This window comes from Cetorhinus maximus, chromosome 16, assembly GCF_964194155.1.
Source record: "Cetorhinus maximus chromosome 16, sCetMax3.hap1.1, whole genome shotgun sequence".
NCBI classification, from domain to species: Eukaryota; Metazoa; Chordata; class Chondrichthyes; order Lamniformes; family Cetorhinidae; genus Cetorhinus; species Cetorhinus maximus.
In genome coordinates this window covers 62029011-62049264 of record NC_135894.1, presented here as the reverse complement: position 1 = coordinate 62049264, position 20254 = coordinate 62029011, and the positions used below count along the sequence as shown (strand labels likewise).

Sequence of the window (20254 nt, the reverse complement as noted above, 5' to 3'; positions counted from 1 at the left end):
GTAATTTTCACTGAAGCATGAACAGTTTAAACAAGCTGTGATTTTTGTCCATTTGTCATTTTGTATAGCGTATAATGAGTAATAACCTTGACAGAGAAACAGTTGTTTCCTTGCATCGCTTTGTTTTGAAGATGATCTTTTAGAAATAGTGAATTTTGTGTGTTTTGGGGACATAAACGCATCAGTGTGTCAAACAAAACATGGTGAATTCACGGGACAAGTACAGATTTCTTGTCCATGCCTAGTAACCCTAATTGTGTGATATCCATTGTTTCACTCTCTCTCATATGCAAGATAATTCAAATCTGACACCAAATATGATTTGTAACTTGATTCTTTTATTGCATTCAACCAAGTGTTTGACACACACACGATATCTCTAAACTATAGATATACAATAATAAATGGTACTGCTCTGTATCTCCCTCTGAATAAAGATGTAACCTTTGTCGGCCATTTTGATCCTGACTCTCTACAAATTTTAAGGCAAAGCTCAAGATCTTTATACGCCTCCTAGGTCATGTATACTATCCTAGATAATTCTTCACATCCTGATGTCAGTTATTGCTATTAAGACTCCCAGAAATAAAAAAATTTCCTACAAAACTCCAGATGCCAACTTGTCCATCATCCTTGTCATTTGTTGTACTTCTATTCCTATCTTGGGTCTATCTCATTTAATAATGTATTGACAAAGTTTAGTGGAACAGTTGTGAATTCTGCACTTCCAGCAAAAGCTGAACAGCACAGGCTGCTAAAATGTATCCTGACACAAATCATCTTAGGAATGAATAACTTTAACTATTTCATTATTTCTAGCTACAGTACAAACCCACAAACTGTTTTTAAGTAAAAGGAAATCAGAAAAACCTCAGTCACATGAAATTAAACCAAATCCTAATCTTAGCCTATCGTGTACACACAAATCTATCTTGCGCATATGTATGTCTTCTTATCTAAGGAAAGATATACTTGCCTTGGAGGTGATGCAGTAAGGTTCGCTCGATTTGATTCCTGAGATGAGAAAGTTGTCCCTCCTCATGAAAGGTTGAGTAAAATGGGCCTGTACTCTCGTTTAGAAGAATGAGTGGTGACCTCATTGAAATATACAAGATTGTGAATGGGTTTGAAAAGGTAGATGCTGACTGGGGAGGCTAGAACAAGGGTTATAGTCTGAGCAGAAGGGGGCAGTCATTTAGTACAAAGACAAAGAGAATATCTTTACTCGGGGTTATGGATTTTTGGGATTCTGTACCCCAAAAGATTGGGATGCTAAAATATACTCTAGGCTGAGATTTTTGTCTTTGGGGCAATCAAGTGATATGGGAATTGGGTAGGAAAGCGAGTTGAGGTCAAAGATCAGCCATGATCTTATTGAATGGCGGAGCAGGCTCCAGGGGCCATATGGTCGACTCCTGCTATTTCTTATGTTTTTAATAATAAGTGGCTTGCTGAGTCATTTCAGAGGGCAGACAAGAGTCAGCCAGGTTGGTGCGGGACTGGAGTCACATAGGCCAAACTGGGTAAAGATGGTAGGTTTTCTTCCCCAGAGGATATCCGTAAAATAGTTGGGTTTTTAATGACAATTCCTGGTCACTTTTTAAACTAATGCTGCCTTTTTATTTCAGATTTTTAGCTGAATTCAAATTCTCAAACTACTGTTGTGGGATTTGAACACTCATTGCCTGAATTATTAGCCCAGTTCTCAGGATTACACAATTGTTACACTACTGTATCCTGTTGGCTGTGAGGGCCCTGTGTGAAATTATATTGTGCACTCCTCTAAGTTCTCAGTGGGCAAGAGCCGCAGAACAAAACTGGTCCTAATTTGTAATCTTGGAGCAAATGCTAACTGACGCAAGATAGCGGCGGAAGTGTACTCCTTTGAATTGTTACTTAAGCATTTTATTGGGCTAAAGTTGAAGTTTTACTCTGCAGTTAATCCATGCTACACCTAACTTGGGAGAGTATTTGTTATCATTGAGTGACTTAAAAAGATTAATATTCACATCGCTAATGATCAGCCCAAATTCACGAAAAATATTGGCAATTAATACCATTAATGGAGATAATAATATCAATGGCAAATTTAGACCTTTTAAATCAAATCTTTAATTGTGAAATAAAAATGGGAAATGCTGGAAAAACTCAGGTCAGGCACCATTTGTGGAGAGAAACAGAATTAACATTACCTATGCTGATCTTTCATCAGAACTGAGACAGGCCTAAACTTTTCTGGCATGTTTAATGTATATCGTGGCCAATACCGCGACTTTATGCGAAACATGGAGGCGCAGGGCAACAAGGACGGCAACTACTTGATTTCCGCATTTAACTACGCATGTGCGGACCCTGGAAGTTGCTGTCTGAATTGCTGTTTAATAATAGTGTTGATGGCCTCACTGTTATGCCTACCTGAAATTTGTGTCTGTGCAGACCTGTTGCTACATCGTGTTCTCCAGTGGGAAGGTTTTTTCTAGCAGGTTGGTGATTTGTTGGAAACTACAAGAAACTTCTGGAGTATAGATATCCTGCCCAGTGACTAAGATGGATCCTCATGCAACTCTTATTCCATCTCTTCTGTGAGTGCAAGCTTCTAGTGGTTTAAACAACTAAGACCTGTCAATAACAGTTGGATACAAGTCAAAGAAACCTTGCCAGTGCTCCACCTCTGACCTTCAAACAGTTTCTCCTTTCCTTCCTAGCCCATATTTGTTACATCATACAGGGGGTGGGGCAAATTATAACTTTGTGGATTAATCAAGAAACTTTGTCACGCATGCCAACACCAAGAGAAACCATTTGGCTTCTCTGCTGTTTAATTTTGAGGTGGATTCCCAAATTTGGGATGTCATCTTAGGAGTCGTACTGTCTGTGTTTGTTGCTTTATTGTGGCCTTTAACAATTGAGGAGTGTAAGCACACTGAAAATAGAACATATGATATTTTGTGATCTAAAATTGTAACTTCTGTCAAATTTAGAATGTGTTCCCCAATCCTCATTTTCCAAAAAAATAAACTTGCACATTATAGTGCTTACATTGCCACAAATTTGACCTGCCAGGCTACTGGCTACTTTGGACATAAAAGATGCATTTCAACCACTTGGATTACATACATAGAATTGCACAGGATATACAGCACAGAAAAATGTAACCATGGATGGCATTTTCCCTGTTTGGACTTGCTAAGTTCTTCAAGTTACATGATTATCGCACACTTGAGCCCTCAGTACTTGGTAACTATCCAATTAAAAATGTCTTTCCAATGAAGCTGTGGGGCATTCTTTCTTTTAAAGTTTCTAATAAGTGGAAAACAAAAGCTACAAATGCGCTATGCATGGTTTTGTGGCTCTTTCTGACTTAAGTTTCTGAGTTTCGAATGTGCATTTGACTTTGATGTCTCAGTGTAGTAGATCAACCAATGGTATTTCTTATTGTATCATTCAAAATGTTTAAGCCATTCATGATTAGGATATGAGCTTAAGCATTCAGAATTAGATTTTCTGAAGACTTTTCAATTATGACGGCCATGGAAAGTTTTCTTTATGTACTCAGCCCTGGGTACAAAATGGTTGAATATTTAGAATTAAAACAAATGTATATTTTTTTAAACACACTTGAGAAGTAATACTTAAAGCTTTTAACAACAACTTTTATGTACGTCTTTAATGTTATAAACCAAAATTTGACACAACCACAGAAGGTGAAAGGACCAAAGAAGATGACTTTGGTGTTCCACAAAAGGAAAGCTAATCCAAGATTGAGTGTCAGTCTGGCAGTCTGTTTCACACACAGGTAGTGTTGGGTTTAAACAAGGTAGCGGAGAAGTAGATCTGGGTACATGTGAAGTTGTCCTTCATGAGTGCACAAGTTCATGATTGCTTTTTCTAGTCATGTGTCATAGATCAAGTCAACTTGAGTTACGATCTTATGACATTTTTTGGTTCCTTCTCCAGCCCAAAAGACATTGAGAATAGTTTAATTTCTGTCAACAACATCACTACCCTCTGAGATTGGGTAACTAAACACATTATTTTACTGGTCTACAATAAATTTAAAAAATGAATATTTTCCAAAGTTTTTTTTATTTCATTGCTGCATCTTCTAACAATCCCACCCTCAAAAGTTATGTCATTGGAAAGTAGCTTGTCTGGGTAGCTATTAAATCAGTATTTTAAAGAGTGATGGTTTTTGGTATGAAATGTTATGGCCTGAGATGGGAGGAATGCACAGTTAATTCTAGCCCCACTTCTCCACAGGCTGTAACAATAGGTTAAATGTTTAATTCACCCACAAAACTGGCCAATTGTTTACCTTTGATACTGTTATTCCCAGCATAAAAAGAGTCTAACCAGACTTCAGTAAACACAAAAATTAATTCATTATAAAACAAACTACTTTTTAAAAATGCAAGTGAATAAACTGGGTAACATACAAGTTTTAGTTTAGAAGTAGAACGATTTTCCCTTTTTTAGAAAAAAATATTCGAACCCTCAACACGCAAAAAACAGGACAAAACAAACACAGTCCCTTGCAGAGGCTGGAGTATTGGAGCGTTTCTTTTAAAAAGATAAAATTCGAAGAGATCTGAACGCTGTTGATTTAGCAGAATTCTGGTCACAATAGGTTGGGAAGTTTTTTCAGATGGATTTGTTGGTGAAACTGTCCCTGATAACTTACTTATCACAACTTTGCAGACGTTCAAAAGAAAACAGACGATTTATTCCAGTGAGACGTTTCTGCGGATAGTTTAACACATAGTGGGGCGCAGAGAGAGCGAAACAGAGAAAGTCTCTTTCTTGCAGCCGGCTTCAAAGGCACACAGACAGAGAGACACAGACGCAGCCTGAGTTTTAAAAACTGAGATTTTTCAGAGAATACTTTTCTACGGCCAGGTGTTTTTAACCAATCAGCAAGAGCCTTTAGCCTGGCAACAGCAGTTCTTTGTTAACTTAGATATACAAAGTATCTCTTCCCTCCCCAGGTGTTCCTATCTTGACCCGTGGTTTCTTAAAGAATGGCATAGTCACAGCACGAATTAATATTGCAATTTTTTTTAAAAAACTCGGGAGGAAGAATGTCCAAAATTCAATAACCTTCAAATTTTCCAAAAATGGGTTCCTCACAGAAAGCAATTCACTTGTGAAGTTGTGTTAATGTGTCACTAGAATGCTTTCTGATTACTATTCCAAAAGTATCTGCTAGGATGTTGACTTGTTACCTTGGACTGTTTGTGATAGGTAGTTGTGACATTTGGAATTTTTTGATATTTTTCCACAAAGAATTTGGAAAATTAACTTTTATATATTGAAGCATAGAATATTCACAAACGGCACCAAGATAATGGCATAGAAATTTCTGGGAAACAAATGCTCCCACAATTATTAATGTTTTTTAAAAAAAGACACCATTTTTTGCAAGGAATAAATATGGCATGAATTGCAAATCACCACAAATTGTTAGACTATTTATGCTGCTCCATCTCTGGCCTTGCAAAACGGGGCTCAACGTTGACTTTCTCAGTGTCAAGAAATTGTTGGATTTGTCCTATAAAGGGAGCAGTTGAAACTGTTAAATTTCAGTCCTGCAGATCATAAACTGTTTTGAGAGGTTTTCTGAATTTACATTTTTATCTTATTCCTTTCCCTTGTCTCTTTTCTTCTCCCTCTCTTTCTCTTAATCCAGTTTGTTTCTTTTCTTTTTCTCTTTGTATCTATTTTGCCTCTAATTCATCCTATTTCTTCATTGTTTACTCTGCTACATTATCTTTAAATATCATTGGGCCTAATAGTCTATCTCCTTAACCAATGTTCACGTGATACAAAAACAGAATTACCTGGAAAAACTCAGGTCTGGCAGCATCGGCGTAGAACAAAGTTGACGTTTCGAATGCTCATGACCTTTCAACAGAACTAAGTAAAAATAGGAGAGGGGTGAAATATAAGCTGGTTTAAGGTGGGGAGAGAGAAGTGGAGGGGGGGTGGTTGTAGGGACAAGCAAGCAGTGATAGGAGCAGATAACCAAAAGATGTCACAGACAAAAGAACAAAGAGGTGTTGAAGGTGGTGATATTATCTAGAAGAATGTGCTAATTAAGAATGGATGGCAGGACACGCAAGGTACAGCTCTAGTGGGGGTGGGGTGAAATAAGACTAAAATGGCATAAAAGGAAAAGATTTAAAAATAATGGAAATAGGTAGGAAAAGAAAAATCTATATAAATGATTGGAAAAAACAAAAGGGAGGGGGAAGAAACGGAAAGGGGGTGGGGATGGAGAAGGGAGTTCAAGATCTAAAATTGTTGAACTCAATATTCAGTCCGGAAGACTGTAAAGTGCCTAGTCGGAAGATGAGGTGCTGTTCCTCCAGTTTGCGTTGAGCTTCACTGGAACAATGCAGCAAGCCAAGGACAGACATGTGGGCAAGAGAACACGGTGGAGTGTTAAAATGGCAAGCGACAGGGAGGTCTGGGTCATTCTTGCGGACAGACCGAAGGTATTCTGCAAAGCGGTCACCCAGTCTGCGTTTGGTTTCTCCAATGTAGAGGAGACTGCATTGGGAGCAACGAATGCAGTAGACTAAGTTGGGGGAAATGCAAGTGAAATGCTGCTTCACTTGAAAGGAGTGTTTGGGCCCTTGGATAGTAAGGAGAGAGGAAGTGAGGGGGCAGGTGTTGCATATTTTGCGTATGCATGGGGAGGTGCTGTAGGTGGGGGTTGAGGAGTAGGGAGTGATGGAGGAGTGGACTAGGGTGTCACGGAGGGAACGATCCCTACGGAATGCCGCCGGGGGTGGGTGAAGGGAAGGTGTGTTTGGTGGTTGTATCATGCTGGAGTTGGCGGAAGTGGCGGAGGATGATCCTTTGAATGCGGAGGCTGGTGGGGTGATAAGTGAAGACAAGGGGTCCCTATCATGTTTCTGGGAGGGAGGAGACGGCGTGAGGGCGGATGCGCGGGAGATGGGCCGGACACGGTTGAGGGCCCTGTCAACTACCGTGGGTGGAAAACCTCGGTTAAGGAAGAAGGAGGACATGTCAGAGGAACTGTTTTTGAAGGTAGCATCATCAGAACAGATGCGACGGAGGCGAAGGAACTGAGAGAATGGGATGGAGTCCTTACAGGAAGCGGGGTGTGAGGAGCTGTAGTTGAGGTAGCTGTGGGAGTCGGTAGGCTTGTAATGGATATTGGTGGACAGTCTATCACCAGAAATTGAGACAGAGAGGTCAAGGAAGGGAAGGGAAGTGTCAGAGATGGACCATGTGAAAATGATGGAGGGGTGGAGATTGGAAGCAAAATTAATAAATTTTTCCAGGTCCCGACGAGAGCATGAAGCAGCACCGAAGTAATCTTCAATGTACTGGAGAAAGAGTTGTGGGAGGGGGCAGGAGTAGGACTGGAACAAGGAATGTTCCACATACCCCATAAAGAGACAGGCATAGCTGGGGCCCATACGGGTACCCATAGCCACACCTTTTATTTGGAGGAAGTGAGAGGAGTTTAAGAAGAAATTGTTCAGTGTGAGAACAAGTTCAGCCAGACGGAGGAGAGTAGTGGTGGATGGGGATTGTTCGGGCCTCTGTTCGAGGAAGAAGCTGAGAGCCCTCAGACCATCCTAGTTGGGGGATGGAGGTGTAGAGGGATTGGACGTCCATGGTGAAGAGGAGGCGGTTGGGGCCAGGGAACTGGAAATTGTTGATGTGACGTAAGGTGTCAGAGGAATCACGGATGTAGGTGGGAAGGGACTGGACAAGGGGAGAGAAAAGGGAGTCAAGATAATGAGAAACGAATTCCGTGAGACAGGAACAGGCTGACACGATCGGTCTGCCGGGACAGTCCTGTTTGTAGATTTTGAGTAGGAGGTAGAAGCGGGCCATCCGAGGTTGGGCGACTATCAGGTTGGAAGCTGTGGGAGGAAGATCTCCACAGGAGATGAGGTGAGTGACAGTCCTGGAAACAATGGCTTGATGTTCAGTGGTGGGGTCATGGTCCAGGGAGAGGTAGGAGGAAGTGTCTGCGAGTTGACACTCAGCCTCCGCGAGGTAGAGGTCAATACGCCAGACAACAACAGCACCACCCTTGTCAGTGGGTTTGATGACAATGTTAGGGTTGGACCTGAGAGAACGGAGTGCAGTAAGTTCAGAGAGAGACAGGTTAGAATGGGTGAGAGGAGCAGAGAAATTGAGAGGACTAATGTCACGCCGACAGTTCTCAATGAAAAGATCAAGAGAAGGTAAGAATCCAGAGGGAGGGGTCCAGGTGGAGGGAGAATATTGGAGGTGGCTAAAAGGATCCGTTGAACGGGGCGAGGACTCCTGCCCAAAGAAGTGAGCACGGAGACGAAGGCGGCGGAAGAAAAGTTCAGCATCGTGCCGAGCCCGAAATTCATTGAGATGAGGGCGTAAGGGTATGAAACTAAGTCCTTTGCTGAGCACTGAACGTTCAGCGTCGGAGAGGGGAAGGTCAGGGGGTATAGTGAATACACGGCTGGGGCTGGGATTGGAAGATGGGGTGGGGACGGAGGAACAGGCAGGGGTGGAGGGTCCTAGATGGGTGTTGGTGTCGACGAGTTGTTGGAGCTTGCGTTCCTTAGCACTTGAGAGAAAGAGAAAAAGTTTCTTGTTGAGGCGTCGGATGAGACGAAGAATAAAATGAAACTGGGGGCACGCGCAGCTTTCAAAAAGGGTGCGACGGTGCTACTGGAGGGAGAGGTCGAGTGTGTTCATATGGTGGTGCATGGCACTGAGTGTGGATCTCAATGCGACGGGAACAGCAGTCCGAGAAACGTTTTATGTCCCGGAGATACCTGTAATCCTGGGTGGGTTCGAAACATGAGGGATGGAATTTCAGTTGAAATCCACGTGGGGTGAGACGGAGACAGTCACTGAGAAAGGAAATATGGCTGTGAAAGCGGGTTTTAGTAATCACCTTGTCAAACACCAGGAGAGCAATGGAAAGCAATGAAGGTGAACAAGGCAAAAGAGAGATACGGAAATCCTGTCATTCACCATGGACATCCAATCCCTCTACACCTCCATCCCCCACCAGGATGGTCTGAGGGCTCTCAGCTCCTTCCTCGAACAGAGGCCCGAACAATCCCCATCCACCACTACTCTCCTCCGTCTGGCTGAACTTGTTCTCACACTGAACAATTTCTCTTTAAACTCCTCTCACTTCCTCCAAATAAGAGGTGTGGCTAAGGGTATCCGCATGGTCCCCAGCTATGCCTGTCTCTTTATGGGGTATGTGGAACATTCCTTGTTCCAGTCCTACACCGGCCCCCTCCCACAACTCTTTCTCCGGTACATCGATGATTACTTCGGTGTTGCTTCATGCTCTCGTCGGGACCTGGAAAAATTTATTAATTTTGCTTCCAATCTCCACCCCTCCATCATTTTCACATGGTCCATCTCTGACATTTCCCTCCCCTTCCTTGACCTCTCTGTCTCAATTTCTGGTGATAGACTGTCCACCAATATCCATTACAAGCCTACCGACTCCTACAGCTCCTCACACCCCGCTTCCTGTAAGGACTCCATCCCATTCTCTCAGTTCCTTCGCCTCCGTCGCATCTGTTCTGATGATGCTACCTTCAAAAACAGTTCCTTTGACATGTCCTCCTCCTTTCTTAACCGAGGTTTTCCACCCACGGTAGTTGACAGGGCCCTCAACCGTGTCCGGCCCATCTCCCGCACATCCGCCCTCACGCCTTCTCCTCCCTCCCAGAAACATGATAGGGTCCCCCTTGTCCTCACTTACCACCCCACCATCCTCCGCATTCAAAGGATCATCCTCCGCCATTTCCGCCAACTCCAGCATGATGCCACCGCCAAACACATCTTCCTTTCACCCCCCCTGGCTGCATTCCGTAGGGATCGTTCCCTCCGGGACACCCTGGTCCACTCCTCCATCACCCCCTACTCCTCAACCCCCACCTACGGCACCTCCCCATGCATACGCAAAATATGCAACACCTGCCCCTTCACTTCCCCTCTCCTCACTGTCCAAGGGCCCAAACACTCCTTTCAAGTGAAGCAGCATTTCACTTGCATTTCCCCCAACTTAGTCCACTGCATTCGTTGCTCCCAATGCGGTCTCCTCTACATTGGAGAGACCAATCGCAGACTGGTGACCACTTTGCAGAATACCTTCGGTCTGTCCGCAAGAATGACCCAGACCTCCCTGTCGCTTGCCATTTTAACACTCCACCCTGCTCTCTTGCCCACATTTCTGTCCTTGGCTTGCTGCATTGTTCCAGTGAAGCTCAATGCAAACTGGAGGAACAGCACTTCATCTTCCGACTAGGCACTTTACAGCCTTCTGGACTGAATATTGAATTCAACAACTTTAGATCTTGAACTCCCTCCTCCATCCCCACCCCATTTCCGTTTCTTCCCCGTCCCTTTTTTTTCCAATCATTTATATAGATTTTTCTTTTCCCACCTATTTCCATTATTTTTAAATCTATACCTTTTAATGCCATTTTAGTCTTATTTCACCCCACCCCCACTAGAGCTGTACCTTGCGTGTCCTGCCATCCATTCTTAATTAGCACGTTCTTTTAGATAATATCACCACCTTCAACACCTCTTTGTTCTTTTGTCTGTGACATCTTTTGATTATCTGCTCCTATCACTGCTTGCTTGTTCCTACAACCACCCCCCCCCCCACCCTTAAACCAGCTTATATTTCACCCCTCTCCTACCTTTACTTAGTTCTGTTGAAGGGTCATGAGGACTCGAAACGTCAACTTTGTTCTTCTCCGCCGATGCTGCCAGACTTGCTGAGTTTTTCCAGGTAATTCTGTTTTTGTTTTGGATTTCCAGCATCCGAAGTTTTTTGTTTTTATCTCTAATGTTCACGTGATGTTCCCTTAACCCCACTGCACACTATCTGCTCACGTTTCTAGGAATCTGCATTATAGATATAGCATAATTTGAAAGGTCAGGTTTTAAATCCACTTCATGGCATTTGCTGCGAGTTGCGCTGCTCCAGCAATTTCTAGGCCGTTAGGTGGTTAAAATGCGAGTGAGTTAAATTTTGTTCTTTTGCTATAAACCATAAATAGTAAAAAGATGTAAAGAATAACTTGCACTTAAAGCACCTTTTAGGACCACAGGACATCCCACATTTTGTAGTTAGTTAAGTACTTTCGAAGTGTACTGTTGTGATGTAATGTCGAACATTAGCTCATAATCTTTTTACTTCTGTGGTCCCCTCCTGTGTTGTGAAAATTCCACAGATCCACAGCAATACAAGTTGTTTTAATAAAAATTAGCTATGCAATTAACCTGAAACTTGCTGATTTTGAGCTACTATTTTGTCAAGACATGGAGATCTGAATATGGAGTAGGAGGCTCCCTAGGCTCCATTTACCAGATCCATGACCAAGTTATGAGGTGGATTTCAGGCAGAGAAAAGGGAACTTATTTCACGGAAGGAATACTCTGGATAAAAGCAAACTGTGATCGAGTAACAAGAGGGAGAATCAGTCTTAAGGTCCCAGTCCCATACCTCTGTGATCCCTCCTGACTTGACTCCGTGTATTTCCGAAGTTGTAGTTGGTGGTGAGTGAACCTGGGAAATGATACTGGGTTTAATCGCTGACAACATCAATGTGACTGACACCCTGCTATTGGTCCTGTGTAAAGAGATTTTCATCACCCTATGACTGTAAATCCCGATGCTCTGTTGTGGATATTTTGCAGTAGAGGCATAAAGTATCAACTATGACATTGAGAAACACTTTTTTAAAAAGTCATTCGTGGAGTATGGGTGTTGCTGTAGGCCAGCATTTATTGCCCATCCCTAATAGCCCTTGAGAAGGTGGTGGTTTTGCTGCTGCCTTGAACCGCTGCAGCCCATGTGGTATAGGTATACCACAAAGCTTTTAGGGAGTTCCACGATTTTGACCCAGCGATTATATTTCCAAGTCAGGATGGTGTGAGACTTGGAGGGGAACTTGCAGGTGGTGGTGTTCCCATGCATCTGCTGCCCTTGTATTTCTAGATGGCAGTGGCCGTGGGTTTGGAAGGTGCTTCTAAGAAGCCTTGAGTTCCTGCAGTGCATCTTGTAGATGGTAGACATTGCTGCCACTGTGCGTCGGTGGTGGAGGGAGTGAATGTTTGTGGATGGGGTGCCAATCAAGCTGGCTGCTTTGTCCTGGATGGTGTCGAGCTTCTTGAGTGTTGTGGGAGCTGCACTCATCCAGGCAAGTGGAGAGTATTCCATCATACTCCTGACTTGTGCCTTGTAGATGATGGACAGGCTTTGGGGAGTCAGGAGGTGAGTTACTCACCACTATTCCTAGCCTTTGACCTGTTCTTGTAGCCATAGTATGTGTATGGCTAGTCCAGTTCAGTTCCTGGTCAATGGTAACGACCAGGATGTTGATAGTGGGGATTTCAGCAATGGTAATGCCATTTGAATGTCAAGGGATGATGGGAGATGTTGGGAGTTGGTCATTACCTGGCACTTGTGTGGCGCGAATGTTGCCACTTGTCAACCCAAGCCTGCATTTCAGTATCTAAGGAGTTGTGAATGTTGCTAAACATTGTGAAATGATCAGTGAACATCCCCACTTCTGACATTTATGGAAGGAAGGTCAATGATGAAGCAGCTGAAGATGGCTGGGGCTAGGATACTGCCCTGAGGAACTCCAGTGATGTCCTGGAACCGAGATTATTGACCTTCAACATCCACAACCATCTTCCTTTGTACTAGGCATCACTCCAACCAGTGGAGAGTTTCCCCCCTGATTCCCATTGACTCCAGTTTTGCTAGGGCTCCTTGATGCAACGCTTGGTCAAATGCTGCCTTAATGTCAAGGGTAGTCACTCTCACCTCACCTCTGGTGTTCAGCTCTTTTGTCCACGTTTGAACCAAAGCTGTAATGAGGCCAGGAGCTGAGTGATTCTCGCAGAACCCAAACTGAGCGTTAGTGAGCAGCCAATCGCTAAGCGAGTGCTGCTTGATATCACTTTGCTGATGATCAAGAGTAGATTGATGGGACATTAATTGGCCGGGTTGGATTAGTCCTGCTTTTTGTGTACAAGATATACCTGGGTAATTTTCCAAATTGCTGGGTAGATACAAGTGTTGTGGCTGTATTGGAACAGCTTGGCTGGGGGCTCAGCAAGTTCTGGAGCACAAGTCTTCAGTACCATTGCTGGAATATTGTCAGGGTCCCATAGCCTTTGTAGCATCCCCTGCCTTCATCTATTTCTTGACATCACATGGAGTGAATCAAATGGCTGAAGACTGGCATCTGTGATGCTGGGACCTCCGGAGGAGGCCGAGATGGATCATCCACTTGGTAATTGTAGCTGAAGATTGTAGCAAGTGCTTCAGCCTTATCATTTGCACTGATGTGCTGGGCTCCCCCATCCTTGAGGGTGGGTTATTTGTGGAGCCTCTTCCTCCAGTGAGGTTGTTTAATTGTCCACCACCATTCATGACTGACTGTGGCAGGGCTGCAGAGCTTGGGTATGATTCGTTGCTTGTGGAATTGCTTAGTTCTGTCTATCACATGCTGCTTATGCTGTTTGGCATGCAAGTAGTCCTGTGTTGGAGCTTCACCAGGTTAACACCTTTTTATGCATGCTTGGTGCTACTCCTGGCATGCCCTCCTGCACTCTTCATTGAACCAGTGTTGATCCCCTGGCTTGGTGGTAATGGTGGAGTGTGTGATATACCGGGCCATGAGGCTACAGATTGTGGTTAACTACAATTCTGCTGCTGACAGCCCACAGCGCCTCATGGATGCCCAGTCGTGAGTTGCTAGATCTGTTTGAAATATATCCCATTTAGCCTGGTGGTAGTACCACAAAATATGATGGAGGGCATCCTCCATGTGAAGACGAGACTTTGTCTCATCAAGGACTGTGCAGTGGTCACTCCTATGATTGTCATTTTTTTAAAAAATTCATTCATGGGATTTGGGCTTTGCTGGCTGGGCCAGCATTTATTGCCCATCCCTAACTGCCCTTGAGAAGGTGGTGTTAGGAAGGGAGTTCCAGGATTTTGACCCAGTGACAGTGAAGGAACGACGATTTGTCTCCAAGTCAAGATGGTGAGTGACTTGGAGGGGAACTTCCAGATGGTGGTGTTCCCATCTTTCTGCTGCCCTTGTCCTTCTAGATGGTAGTGGTCATGGGCTTGGAAGGTGATGTCGAAGGAACCTTGGTGAATTCCTGCAGTGCATCTTGCAAATGGTACACGCTGCTACCACTGTGCGTTGGTGGAGGGAATGAATGTTTGTGGATGTGGTACTTATCAAGCAGGCTGCTTTGTCCTGGTTGGTGTCAAGCTGCTTGAGTGTTGTGGGAGTTGCACTCATCCAGGCAAGTGGAGAGTGTTCCATCACACTCCTGACTTGTGCCTTGTAAATGATGGACAGGCTTTGGGGAGTCGGGAGGTGAGTTACTCAGCGCACGATTCCTAGCCTCTGACCCGCTCTTGTAGCCACTGTATTTATATGGCTGCGGCAGCAAGATGGGTGAGGTCAAGTATATTTTCCCCACTTGGTTCCTTCACCACCTGCAGACTCAGTTTAGCAGCTATGTCTTTTAGACTCAGCCAGCTTGGTCAGTAGTGGTGCTACCGAGCCACTTTTGGTGATGGACATGAAGTTCCCCAGCCAGGTTATATTCTGCGCCCTTGCCACCCTCGGTGATTCATCCAAGTGATGTTCAACATGGAGGAGCACTGATTCATCAGCTGGGGAGGTGGTACATTGTAATCAGCAGGAGTTTTCCTTGCCCATGTTTGACTTGATGCCATGAGACTTCATGGGGCCTGGAGTGGATGAATAAATGGATGAATTTGAGCAACAGGCTAATTTGCTCCTCTTTGTTCATCAGACCCAATCATATAGGCAGCCAACTGAAGGGGAATTATCTGTAGAACGATGTCCTACTGGTGTAGTTAAGGATGAGTAGCCCTCAGTGACTCTGAAACTATGCTCAATGTGACATCTTGATAGCTGCTGTTGTTGGGGCTATCGTTGGCGGTAGCATCTATCTGGATCCAATCACTGATATTGAGCACCACCTTTAGTTCATAGAAACATCAATAATTTATGACCCAGGAGGCCGCCTTTGGCCCATCGTGTCTAAATCTGGTTGAGGACCCTTGCTGCTGGACAATCAATAGGCAATTTGCAGGCAAACAACAATGATATAGATTGGTAGCAGTCAAACATTTTGGTTGTTCAAATGGGTTAGTAATTACGGACTCTCATCTAAATTATAATTTTATATAATAGTCATAATATGCATTGCTATGTGTGAAGAATGCTTTAATAATGCTTTTAGGAAAACAGGTATTTACTCTTTACAGATAACAGTGAAAGGGTGTACCTACTTCTTACTGTAGAGTCCATCTTGGCAGGAGCCCAGGGAAGGAGAACTTGGAGAAAGCACTAGAAGAACAGGATCCTGGAGAGAGCATTTGAGGAGCAGAGGAAAATAGAAGTATGAGGGTGACACAGCAGCCTCTGGCTGCAACTCACTCACTTGTGCTTGACCATGGCACCCACTTGTGGCCTGACCCTGTGTTGCAGACTTCTGTTTGAAACCACAGACGTAGATGACTCGATCATCTGTTTCAGATGTTGGTTAAGGGATAAATGTGGGCCAAGACAACAGGTGTACTCCCCTGCTCTTCCATTTATGCCATGGCAGCATTTAGGTCCACCTGAGTGAGCAGATGAAGCTTCTGTTTAATATCCCATTGGAAAATATGCATTTTAAGTCTGTCTCAGCAGCTAATAAAAACTTCACACCTATTGTGTTGGAAAGTTTCTGGCCCTTGGTTGTGAGGAGATTTAAAAAAAAGGGAGACACTGTCAGTAGGGTTTTAAAAATATAAGGACAGTTAGATCCAGAAAAGGCTGTAAGGAAAGTACTTAAGAGGGTACTTTAAGTGAAACAAGATGGCCTATGACTTGGAAGCCTAGTTTGTTAATTATTTTGTATTAAGCAAAGACAAGTTGCACTTTGAACTTAATGAATCTGATCACAACTGTTGCTCTGGATGTTCACTTACTATAAAATAAAATATGATATGGTATCTGGACACATCTTAAGTGTTTGCTTTATCTTCCTTGAAGAAATTGATGAAACGTACAAAAGGCAAGAAAATAAGTGTTCAGATCATAACAGGATACTATTGTCAGACATTTGGATTATGTAGTTGAGCAATGCTGGTATCCCTAAACAGAAATGGGTGGAATTTCCTGTATATTGTATATTCTTTCCCAGAGTTCAGTGCAATCAGTAAAACAATTACCCAGCTAAAAAGATTCCGAAAATGAGAGAGTAATTGTTACCCACATAATCACACTGTCCAAATTTTCTTTTTTTTATGTCTGTCTGTTAATCTTTGCACCCACTTAATGCTAAACAGATTGGCAGGAAATTTAGGTTTAAATTGACATTTCAGAATGGGCAGGATTTTGGATGTAACTTCCCAATTACACCATCATTGGAAATTCCATCTCAAGATGTTAGATCAACTATAGATGTAACTAGCAACACTGTACCACAAATATATCTAAGGTTGGCCAGCAGAGCAGTTTCTAAAAGGAAGCTGCTGTGATTTTAAACTCAAATCTTGGTCATAAATGTGCCATACCACCTGTCCCTTTTAGAGAAGTTTATGCAGAAAAACACCTTTGATCACAAGTCCATCTGGCAATGGTCCACACATAACATTGTCGAGGACTTGCGGGAAAAGATGGTGGATCCTGTCGCATGGTTTTCTGAGCAGATAGAATGCCCCGTTGACAGAATTTACAAACAAGCACCAAGATGTAGCAAGGCTGGTGGTGAGAAAGGCCCTTCGTGCATGCCAGGAGTCTTGCCTCTTCTGCGTGCTGCCGTTGAGGCAGCTGCAGTTGGAAAAAGATATTCGCCCATTTACTTCTGGAACGTACCTTTGCAAAGAAGGTCTGGAAAAAGCGGTATGGCTTTCGTCGAGGTTCATCCTGAGCAGCTCCATGATGTAGGACTCTGTGCGCTTTGGGCTGTTGACAGGATATGCTCCGAGACAAGCATCATATGCTGCTGGAGGGCCATTAACTCAGTGAAAGGCACTCTTTGGCTGCCCGAAACTTGTTGGTTATTTTCTACAAAAAGTTATCAACAAAAAAGTGTTGCAGACTGGCACATTACAAGATCCTGGACTATGTACTGAAGCATGTACTAAAGCTTGGGACAGCTACTGCAAAGGTTCCATGGGGAAAGGACACTCTAAGGTCCACCTACCATAGTATAATGGGGGCCTGGAAACTGTCTAAAACCCCGTCAGTTGGCATCTTTGTCCTGGAATGTATATTGTAAATATCATGTAATTGCAATTGTATTGAGGTGCCTCAGAGTGCCAGATGCTGTATGGAAAGAACTTGAACTGTATGTTTTTGGGGGGAAAAAAGTTACAGGATTGGGATTGCCTACTGTTACTATATTTGTTTTCTGTGAGGTATAGGGATAGAAAGTAATTATGGCCATGCACTTGATAGAGTATATGGTGTGGAATAAGACTGCGGATTCCTTCTGAGAACTATTTTATAGCTCGTAGTTTTTAAAGAACAAACTAGTGAGGTGAGTTTCAGGAACAGGTTCCAAATTGCAACTTCGGACTGATGTACTTTTTGTGCCTTTGAACAACTCTTTGTGAAGGAACCTATACTATAGTTCACCTTGTTCTCAAAGGTGGCTGGTGTGATCCATCCATGAATTGACATGATATGTACTGCAGTTCCTCTGTACTGTTTGGTAACAATAAAAAGGTTCATTATTCACCCAGGTGGACTTTCCCATATTACTTCTGTGCATAAAGTCTTCTTTCAGCTCCTAGGGAGTGAGGGCTTATCTATGAGAGCAGACTTGCTACTTTGAGCGTGAGGGGAAAAAAATCTGTGCTGAACCCCATTTGAAACTATGCTTGCTTTGTTGATGAAAAAATGCTATTCAGTCCTTTTGTTTGAAGCCAAAAGGGAAAGAGAGTGCCATTTTGATTTATGACCATCGAAGACCTGTGAATGCTTTCATAGCATTTAAGTCTCCTTTTTGAAATATTTTCTAAAACAGTGTGAAGTGATTTGCTTTTTATTTTGTGTTCCAATCAGTTTTGACCCCATAAATCTTTTATCAGTTGAATAATTGGTCACAGCTAGACTTTTGTTTTGTGTAATTAAAACTAGATTCATAAGTGCACTTGACTTGGTGCAAGATCAGTTTGTAATAAAGAACTGTCAGAGATATAGTACAGTATGTTTAACACACTTGGTCAATACACAAAAACTGATGAAGTAGCCCTGTCTTTTGCTTTATTAAACTGGATTTTCTGTGTGCTAAAGTCCAGATTTCTTAAATGGTTTTCTTTTGTTTTATCAGGTTACAGTTAAAGGTTTTGCACCACTTCTTCAGTTTGCATACACTGCCAAACTTCTTTTGAACAAAGAAAATGTGCTGGATGTCTGTAGAAGTGTAGAATTTCTTGGAATCCATAATATAGAAAAAAGTTGTTTCAGCTTTCTTCAAGCCAGACTTTTTGGGAAGGGCAGAGATCATGCAGGATTTCCAATAAAGGCATGTTGTACATCTAGTTGTCAGAAAACAAATCTAAAAATTCCTGTTGGTGACAATGAAAATTCAGAAGCCGATGATGATGTGGAAGAATTTCTTGAATCTGAAAACCCGAAGAGCCCTTGTCCCAAACTACGTAAATGCATTGAAGTTGGGAAAATTTGTCCAAAAGTTCAAAGTGAAGCCTCTGAAGTCAAGTATTCCTGTTTGAAACCGAGTGGATGGGCAAGTTCATCTCTTTGCCCCAAATACAGAAAGTTTCAGTTAGCCTGTGGGAAGGAACGACTGACGTCATGGGGTAATAATTTGTCATTGCCAAATTCTTCATTAGAGCAAATACTTTCAAAACAGCAAATTGAATCTTGTCAAAGCCTGACGTTCCCTCTTGAGTCAGAGGATGAACGTGCAAACTTTATTGAAAAAGATAGTGATAGCACATCTATGGAGGGGGAGGGTGGAGTCTGTGATGAGGAGAACATTGAAATGAAGAAGCAAATGAATGCAAGGTGTCCATTAGCACAAGATTCTACAATTGAAGAAACACAAGGGCCATCATCACAAAATATCTCAGGTATTCAACTTAGCTGCACTGGAGAGCATTATGACTTGCCTTGTTCTCAGGCAGAGCCATTTATCCCTTTAATGTTGCAGTATGAAAATCTCCAAACGAACAGTGCTCCTCCTGCAAATATTGAAGAAACAAAAATCGAAGTTAGTCGGGGATGTGATCAGCCAAATGCATCAGAAAGAGCAGGTGGAGACTCTGAGAGGAAATCAGTTATTTTTAGCTCAGGTTACTCTAAGAGGCAAGAGAATCCCATTGCAGTCTCCAGTGGACGAAGCATTGTGGAAAGGGAAGTGGCAGAACATTTAGCAAAAGGATTCTGGAGTGAGCTTTGTGGTGCACCGTCTAGCTGTGAGGCTGAATCGTTCATTAAAGAGAAAAGTTGCCCAGGACAGTTCAATTTGGACAGAATTTCTCAATGCCCACAGTTTTCTACCGAGTCTTGCCAAACTCTTGAAGGAAGCTCACAAAGTTCTTTCCTACTGCACTATACCTCTTCATCATCAAACTTACCTGAGTCTACTTATAGCTCTTTGAAGTGCCCATTTGCATATGATACTGGAAATTCGGTGTGTTCCAGCAGCTCAGGTATAGAGGAGCTTGAAAGCGACCAGGGACAGCAACAAGACAAATATGACACATGTACTACAAACTCAGGAGATGAATTTGGGTCCGAATCAGAGGATGACAGTGAGTCATGTTCTGCCAGAGAACAAGAATGTGAGGTAAGAAAATTGGAATACAGTTATCATGCACTTAACTCAGTACATTGTTATATCACTGGAAAACATAAAATATATTTTAAATTTGAGATGTCATGGTGAAATAATAAAGCCTGCAAACCTTAGTTTATTATGGAATGTAAGATGCTTTTAAAAATGCATTTTACTGGATTAACGAACTGTCCTTTCATCTCTGAATCCTTAATTAAAGTTCAGCATAAAATGAAGGGATGCAAGTCTCTCCTCTGCATCGTAAGGGTGCATAGTTGAAGCCTTTTGGTTCAAAAGTACTACAAATTGATTAGAATTATCAACTCAAAAGGAGAAAAAAATACCGAGTTGATATTTACTGTTTCATTTTCTACCATTATGCTCTGTCAGT

At 42.8% G+C, this 20254-nt stretch overlaps 1 protein-coding gene across 2 annotated transcripts in view; it reads left to right on the top strand.

The window, feature by feature from the left end:
• Positions 1-20254, top strand: part of LOC144691616 (transcription regulator protein BACH1-like) — an 80653-nt gene that overhangs the window by 40545 nt on the left and 19854 nt on the right. For both annotated transcript variants that reach the window (XM_078559886.1, XM_078559887.1), the window contains exon 3: positions 18394-19875. In XM_078559886.1, the coding sequence (XP_078416012.1) occupies positions 18394-19875 (1482 nt within the window). The remainder of the gene's footprint in view (positions 1-18393; positions 19876-20254) is intronic.